Genomic DNA, 9,086 nt, shown 5'->3' on the forward strand with positions numbered 1-9,086 from the left:
TTTTAATGTCTTTCTTCTTTTATTCCCACAAGCAGCAAAACAATGAAATGCCAATTCAAAAGTGGTTAAAAGAGGTTTTTAAAGGTGACATTACAACAGCATCTCAGCAAACAAAGAAATAAAACATTCACAATATCATTGGAAATTACATACAGACAAAATGTGGAGATTATCATAAAGATACATTTCTTTGTGCTTGAACACAATATCACAAACACACTGAATCTTTAAAGATTACCACAGTGTAAAAGTCACTGTGTCAAATATTTGGATAGCATATATGCTCACACACAGTTTTCATGTCAACAAGCCATCAGGATCCAGTCTTAATACTGGTATACTTGATCTTCCATCCCTTGTTCTTCCCACTAGAGTCAGATCTGAACACAACATGCACTTGGTAACTTCCTGTGTCAAACCGACCGGGTGTTGTTGATCCACAAAAGGGTCCATACTCTTGTCCAGTTGTCGAAATCTTGTAAACAAAAAAGGGGGAACATCAGGTAAGAAGATTAATTAAAGCCCTGGATGATTTATGTCCACCCAAACTTAATTATGCAGGAAACGGCATGCTCATGAAGTATATCACCCGAGGAGGACAAGTCTGTAACAAACTGCCTTCACGGGCATGAGGAGGAATACATTGCTCATTCATCTCCCTGCGTGTCCTGAAATCACTGAACTAACCTTCAACATATCGTATGGACAAGGGACATCCGAGTGTCCCTCTACGTCAAAGGGCTCCAGGAAGTCCAGGGTTATTCTGTGGCCCTCTGGCAGACTTATGGTGTGATCACACTGACTCATGGGGGGGTAAGGGTTCGGGTAGCCCGGACTGGTCAGAACCCCCGACAGCGAGGTCAACACCTGGCTGAGGCATGGCACTGCAGAGATACTCAGATTTTCAGGCATGTTTCAGATATTGTGCGCAGTTCTCTCTGTTTGAGCCCTTGTATGTTACTTGGAAACAGGGGCGGATCTAGACAAATATTCATGGGGTGGCAAGAGGGTGGCAGGAGAATTTCAGGGGTGGCATCCCCTGGCAGAAGTATATGCTGATTTAATCGCAATCATATCAATCAATGTTAACTTGGAAAGCCACAATATTGATATTTTAACTCAATAACATTAGGTGACATTATTGTGGCACATCAGTAAAGCCTTAAATATAAATATATAAGGTGGCTTACGTAATTTAATGAATTTTAACTGAATTAGTTGGTTTAACTCTTAGACCAGCAGGGGTACCAAATATGCAGACTGCTGCAATACGTACATTAATTAACTGTCTCATCGATGTTTGTCTGAATGAATATGATAATATTAACAATCATATTATTCCTATCAGCTGTCAATCACTGTTATGATTCACATATTCAGTGTTATTATTAAATAAACTATATTTTTTGGAGGAGTTAATGATGAACGTTCCTCAAGATGCTTGCTCACCCTCCTTCAAATTTGAAAGACCAGTAATTACTATCATAATTCAAAAGAATCAAAGGAACAGTTCAGCGCCCCACAACTTCATTGCAAACAGTTACAACCTTGACTTTACATCAGAAAGAACAAACATTAAAGAAATGACTAACTGCATCAGTTAGGGTTAAAAAACGTGTATTCAGCTAAAACATATACATTCCTGAAGTTATTATCCAGTGGAAAGCCCTTACCAACTGGCCTAGTTAAATCAAAGTAGTTACTTTTTTTTGGCTGGGCAGTGAAGTTTTACACACCGTCTTATTTGACTTTCTCAGGACTTGAAACTGTTTTTTGGGGGCAGACCCCCACAAAGAAGAAACATGTATTTACACATGTAAGGTCATCTTCTTAAACAGTTTATTATTCTCATCGACTCATCCGTGAGCAGAGCATCAAGTTGGCATGCCTATAACAGCTGAATGTGGCGATTACCATCTTGATCAGCAAAACGCCTCACAAACTTATTAAGATTTAAAGCTATGGTGCGTTTTGATTCAATGCTGAGTACAGCCAAACTTGACAGGCTCTTCTCTATCATAGTAGACCGCAAACAGTGGCGGCGCCAGAGTATTTGTGTTGGGCAGTGGTTAATTTGAGCCGGATCCTGCCGGAACAGGATCCGGCACCTCTTCATTTTGGCCACCCTGTGTTCCGGCACCTATTTGGGCAGATCCGGTACCTCTCACAAAAAATAAAAATAAAAAATGGTTAAAATGAAATAAAATATGCATATATTAATTTACAGAAAAAACCCCAAGAATTTTATGTCGTTTATTAAGATTAAGATTTGAAAGAGTCGGAGATCTGTGTTGACCCACTGAAAAGCTGGACCAACGGACAAACGTCTTTCACTTTTGAAATTCGCCACATGAGGAGCACGTCGCAGAGAGGAAGAAACGGTGATTCAATGCAAGCATGTCAAAAAGACAGTTACATTTACTGTCTTTCTTTAAAAAGAAGGAAGAGGTAATAGACACTTCAAAACGAGTCAGAAAAGCCTCCACAAGCAGCGACGAGGGCAGCTGCAGCGGTCATGTTGATGGTCAAAACCAGGAGGAGGTTAGCGCCGCAACAGCTAGCCAGCTAGCTAACCGACAGCTAGCCAAGCCCGGGCAGCGGGTCAGGTTCACCGCCAGCCGGAACAGGAGCCAGCTACCGTCGGCCAGGTGGACCACCAACAGCAACGGGTGGGTACCCTGGCATCAACTAGCCCGGTACAACAGCCGGGAGGACCGTATGTTATCTCAAGGAGGCCGGATGCCAGATAAAACTGGATATAACAAGTTCATTGAGGAGTTGAAGGTGCTTTACGCACAATACTGGCCCGAGGACGCAGGTGCTGTATGGAGAGACTGAGGTCGAGTCACTGTGTCAGCGCTTCAACATTGCCAACCCGCGCGCAGTCATACGGGCCTACAGAACGTACAGAGACTCAGATGGTAAAGACACCCCCGATGAGCTGATGGAGTTACTTGTTGCTGTCAACAGCATTCCCATTGCAAGTGCTGAATGTGAGCGCGGATTTTCTCAAATGAACTTGATTTGCACTCCCAACCGTAGCTCTTTGCTCACATCCACCATGTCATCTTTACTCTTCCTAAATCTTGTTGGACCCCCCCTGGCTAAATTCAATCCAGTCCCGTACGTGAGGTCCTGGGTGGCCAAAGGACACAGAACTGCCACAGACACACGCAGTAAAAGCAGAAAAAAAGAGATAGAGGACAATCCGGACATGCTCGTGATGTGGGGTGTTTTAAACAACTAAATATGGTGAGCAAACATACTGTCTATTAATAGGCCGCCGTGCCAATCTTTGAATAGGCCTAATAAAAAAAATGTTTACACGTTAAACCTGTTGAGAAATTAATTGCTGGCTGTATACTGAAGTCCCACCTGTGGTGATGTGGGCATTTGCCTATGTTGTGCGTACTAGCCTAAACAATTATAAATTATCGTCATAACATTTATACCATAGATACTATTTGAAATTGAGGCTTGTAAGTCCCACAGCGTTGCAAGTGGACATTTTCATGTTGTTTTCAGCACCTTTTCTGTATACGTTCCGGGACCTGTACGCGTCTCGTCATCCCTGAGCTGTCATATGTACTTTGCGTTCCGGCACCTTATGATTTACAAATTAAGCACTGGTGTTGGGTAATCTATGGTAGGGCTAACCCATACAGTGGTGGGGCTCCAGTCAGTATTTGCAATGTAATTACATACACGCTCCCCTTGACAGTGAAACGCCACGCGTGAGGTTTAGATTATTTCCCTGTCTCAATCCAAATTGAACTGTATGAAATAAAAAGGCAGATTTGTCTTGTAGTAAATAAAAAAATGGTGGGGCTAAGCCATTTATTGGTATGGCTGTAGCCTACCCCAGTCATACCCTGACCGCAAATACCTCATTCCTTCTCTCCAGTGGTGTAGTGGGGATTTTTTTACTGGGTGGACGGGGTGGTGGGTGGACGGGAGACACTTGTGCTCGTGAACTGTCAACGTGGGGAGGGGGGGGGGGGGCTTGGGGGACCTCTGTGTCACCTGTCAGCGCAACTTACATGATGCTGTCAGCGAACCGATCCGGCCTTTCTGCGCGACTATCACTCAAATGCGGGACATAGTCTCAATGTGTGGGACGCGGGACAAATAATACAAATGCTGTGTGTGCAGTCCCGCACAGTGCGGGACACCTGGTCACCCTACACACACGCTTCAAATCAAGTTGTATAAATGCTTGAGCTACGTTTTTATTATAATTACTGTGAAATCTGCCTATTATGTTTTCGTCATTAATACAACAAACACACACTTGCAACTGATAACACTGGCAATGATTTTAGATGTATTAGACTATTAAAAAAAGAAATTATGCTTCAAATAAGTGGGGGTACGGTGTACCCCCGCGTCCAACGCCCACTACACCACTGCTTCTGTCTACTTGTATCCCAAATGCTTCTCGTTTTGCCCTGTCCTCCCGTTCAAATGAAATCGCCGCCAATCATATTTCCAAGCTCGCGCCAGGTGGGGGGAGGGGTTACAAGGCTCGCGTCTTGTGCTGCATTCACTTGCACTCGGACATTAGAGATTTTCTCTCATAAATGTCCGATGAGCTACAACTTTTCTTTCAAAACAAAGCTGCCAAATGGGGTGGCAGCTGGGGTGGCAAGGCATTTTTCTGAGGTGGCAGCTGCCACCCCGTGCCACCGCCACTGCTTGGAAATACCGGTGAACAGGTGTCATATGTGCAACAACACAGAACAGGCTATGAAAAAGTTATTGTAAGGAAGAAAATAACTCTTCCGCGTCAATCGGGACATTTACTGGCATAAATAATGGGATTCATTTAGGTTTGCATTATTGCGCCGGCAAGGGTGCAGATGTTGTTAACAAATTAGTTTTGCAAAGAGGCTGAGTTCCTATAATTCATACAATTAGTACAATCTGTAGGCAGATAATCATTTTTGCCTATTCATTCCATGATTTGTTTTGTCACCCTTTTTCCTGTGGCATAGAATAATAATTTCAGGCACATCAACTGGTAATTGTGATTAATGACATAGTGTCAGTACACTATTGGTGCTGCACACAGGTATCAATTTTTAATGCCATTTGAAGTTTGCTTTCCCTTAGGAATCGACAGTAATTAACCTTGTCTTGCATCAGCTGGCATAGATCAACTACTTTATGCATCAGTGTGCCATTTCAATCTGAAATAAGTTAGAACAGGCCAGTTATGATAAAACGAAATCCAATCTAGAACACTATCAACTTTGTGCCCGACTTTGAAAGAAAATAGTTTTTTGAAGATTTGTTCTGCAGTATTAACATTTTGAAAGACAAATGTTATTTATCCAAATAATCATCTTTAATAACACTTTACAATACTGTAGACTGATCTAATTTTCCTCTACACTTCAGGGTAAAGTCTGAAATCACCATCATTTTGTAATTATAACACCTCAATACCACAGCAAGAAATTGGGCCAAATTAAAGACTTGGTCATTATTTGATTATATAATCAACAAACGAGGTGGAATTCTACTATGTTAAAGCCGAAAATATCAAACAGAAGTCAATGCAGACTAATGTAAATTGCTTTACTTCCATCAATATCTGCTGTGTCTGGCAGGGGGGATCTGAGCTGTGTATTTAGCTTGAGAAACCCCATAAAGAGATCAATCTACAGTCAAATGTTATGTGCCAATCCCTTAACACTGAACCTATCTTTACAGCGTTTGACCCTTTGATTGAGCTCAGATGAACAAGCCTCTTGAGCTTTTGGCTATGGCTCTTACCTGTGCAGGATCTTGTGTTGTCATGGAGAAGGTACCCTTGTTTGCAAGTGCAGTAATATCCGCCTATGTAATTGTGGCAAAAATGATCACACACTTTCTCCATATCTATCTTCGATTCACACTCGTTGATATCTGTAGGAGACAAAGAGGTTAACACTTCGCAGTAGATATGTAGCTTTCAAGTCTCCTTAAAATGTGACTAAAGTCAGGATAGTTTTTTTTAATTGCATTTTTCTGGAGAGTTTGTGTCTCCACAGCAATTTAGGCTGACAATAAATGAGTCCTATGTGACGTAACTCTAGAAGACACAAATAAAAGGTGCTGTAGAAGGTTGTTCACAGTGCAACAGTGTTAATTTTATGACAACAGATATTGTAGATTATATTAATGAACACTTAAATCCGAAAAAGGGAACATAGAGATAAAAACGTTTTGCTCGTACGTAAGGATGCAAAGAGAAATAGGAAGTGTATGTCAAACTATGTTATTTAATTGAATTAGCCGATACCTGTATGTCAATTAAGTATTCATGTATTTCATTAACAGTGTTTGCTATTGCTTCGTCACTAATGCATTTCTGTTGTTAATCTTTCGTTTTCAATAATTTATGTATAGACATGGGATTATATAATCCTGCTTTTATCTTTAGAAAGAACATTGCACATTGCTTAGTGCAATTACAGCCAATACAAATGTATATACCTTGTGGCAACAAATGTCACTTTTCTGCATCACCTTCTGCGGTGTAAAACGCTTGGAAGCCCGTGAATCGGCCCTCGTTAGAGTAGTCACTCCTAAAGACCAACGACATGAGGCGCCCGGCTGACAGGATGACGGTGTTCCTCGGGCTGCTTTCATAGTTCTTCTCTTCCTCTCCACAGAACCGCAGGGTTTCGTTTCCCTCCGCCAAAACCTGGTTTGATACGGTCAGAGGCTGTTTAAAGATCATGCTACAGAGGAAGAAGAGCTCAGACTTCTTTCTTAAGTAAAATATGCAATGTATGGCAAAGTGTAAGTCTTTATGCAGTGGTGGAAGAAGTACTCAGATCTTGTACTGGAGTAAAAGTAGAAGTTCAGAAGTGTAGGAATACTCTGTTACAAGTGAAAGTCCTGCGATCAAAATGTTACTCAAGTAAAAGTAGAAAAGTATTTGCATCAAAATATACTAAAAGTACTAAAAGTAAAAATACTCATTATGCAGATTGGCCCATTTCAGAATAATATATATGATATGTTTAGATTATAGATATAGATACATTAAAGTGTTATCAAAGCTGGTAAAGGTACAGATTATTTTAATGACTTTGTATATTGCAGGGTGGCTGGTGCATTTACTCCAGGTGTAACTAAAGTCTTATTTAAGTTTTGATTATATTTCACATCATTAAACAAAATCTGCAAAGTAACCAAAGCTATTAAATACATTGAGTAGTGTGATTTACCTCTGAATTGTAGTGGATTAGAAGTAAGAAATAGCAAATAATTGAAAAGTAGCTCAACATTTTACTTGAGTAAATCTACTTATAGTTACTTTACACCACTGTCTTTATATGCATTAATAGCCCATTTCAGTATGGCATTTATTTGTATCATTTTCAAATGGTAAAATAACATTACATACTGCTGCTGGATTTCTTAACAGAAAAGAATAAATTATAATGTATTAACCATTTTTTAAAATATATTAATAATTAATAATCTGAATATTTCAAGTAAACAGTAACTAAAGCTTTTAGATAAATGTACAAGAATAAAAAGTCAAATGTTAGCTTCCAAAAGGTAGTGATATAGAAGTATAAAGCAAGTACCACAAAATAGAAGTAATAATACTTCTACTTAGGTGCAGTACTTGAGTAAATGTACTTTATTACATTCCACCAATGGCTAACCAGTGCAGATAATGGGAGTTGTAGTTTCAGCAGTGTAATACCTGGACGTAGTCATATTCACACTGGTGTGAGGGCTCCATGCTGAAGTGGCTGAAGTAGAGTTTGACCCTGTGGCCCTCTGGGACAGAGATGTTCCATGTTATGAGCTGGTTGTCAGGGTATGGCTGGGGGAAGTGGGGGGAGGTGAAGCTGCCATATAACCCTGTCATTTCCACACTCAGTGAGACATGGAAGAGGGAAAATAGGACAAATACACAGCCCCCACTGGGCAAAACTAGGTGTGATGGCAGCAGGTTAAGGGAATATTTAGCACAAATAAATGTTAACTGACACTCACCTGGTCATGTTGGCTTCACAGTCCCCAGATATTTTGCAGGTTTTGGAGAAGTTCAGCCTCAGTGATCCGAGGGTAAATGAACCCAAGCTGTCCTGGCAGGCCGACATGTAAGTAAACAAAGTGAGACAGGCACATGATCATCTTGTCATCTTTCCCCACCCCCATTTAGGCACAGAAATCTATCAAATCCATTAATGCCAGAAAAACCTACATCTATTTTATCCTCTTAAACTATTTTTCTTATTGATTTATCACTTACCACAATTTACTTCAAGTGAATTGCCTTCAGCAAAAACAGTAAGGAAGACTGAAAGCACTTAAAAAAATAACGCACTATTTGGAAAACCTTTCTGTAGTGTTCGTCACCTTTCATTGGTAATATCTGTAGAATTTGCTACCTGTATCACACCTAAGCGCCCTGTAAAACCTGTTTACACAGTGATGCTCATCAGATCAGACTCATGTTGCTAATTATATCAGACCTTGCTCTCATGGTTGCTGAGCAGTAAAGCTGTTAAATAAAAGCCTCGGGAAAAATGTGGCTGATTCCAACCTTTCTCTTCGACCTTTTACTGTGACGAGCAAGGTCACCGAGGTCAGCTGGCCAGTTGCTTCTTATTGTCCAAAGATCACTTTTTATTTTTTTAAATAACCTTTCAAACTCTTTGCCTCCATTGTTTTTATTTTTTTTAATTAACAAAAATATATGTCTTATTAAAGAAAACGTTTATGTATTTAATAACTTTAATAATTAAAATTACATTTAGTTCTCCTGACAGATAAGAATGAAACCCATCAACATAAGCCAGCTCTATATTTAATAAGAAAATGAAAACATTTCAACACAAAAATTAAGAAGGCCTAGCAAAGCAGAGTTCCTCATCGCTAGGTTTGGACAAGAGAGAGCCAGGTCGGGCAACACAAGGTGAACTTTGACTCATCGTGTGGTTGGCGCTTCGTCCCCTGGCGAACACACACTCCCTGGGAAGTGTATGTGAATGGGTAAATGAAAGGCAATTGTAAAGCACTTTGTCTGTAAAGGCAGAAAAGCCCAGAGTGGAGTGCAGTCCATTTACCATAAT

The 9,086-nt window shown here is 40.4% G+C and overlaps 1 protein-coding gene across 2 annotated transcripts; it reads right to left on the reverse strand.

Annotated features, from left to right (window-relative positions):
- On the reverse strand, nt 1-8,373 carry masp2 (MBL associated serine protease 2). Of its 2 annotated transcripts, none has more exons than XM_079676005.1 (6): nt 8,005-8,373; nt 7,709-7,931; nt 6,514-6,691; nt 5,779-5,910; nt 688-884; nt 1-475 (listed from the first exon to the last, which is right to left on the reverse strand). In XM_079676005.1, exons 1-6 carry the CDS (start codon nt 8,109-8,111, stop codon nt 314-316), a joined length of 999 nt encoding a protein of 332 aa, XP_079532131.1. In that variant the 5' UTR covers nt 8,112-8,373; the 3' UTR covers nt 1-313. The 2 variants fall into 2 exon arrangements, with proteins under 2 accessions (XP_079532131.1, XP_079532132.1); XM_079676006.1 differs by having other exon boundaries at nt 7,709-7,785; nt 8,005-8,083.
- Between the last annotated feature and the right edge of the window lie 713 nt (nt 8,374-9,086).

This window comes from Notothenia rossii (assembly GCF_949606895.1).
Source record: "Notothenia rossii genome assembly, chromosome: 4".
Lineage (NCBI taxonomy): Eukaryota > Metazoa > Chordata > Actinopteri > Perciformes > Nototheniidae > Notothenia > Notothenia rossii.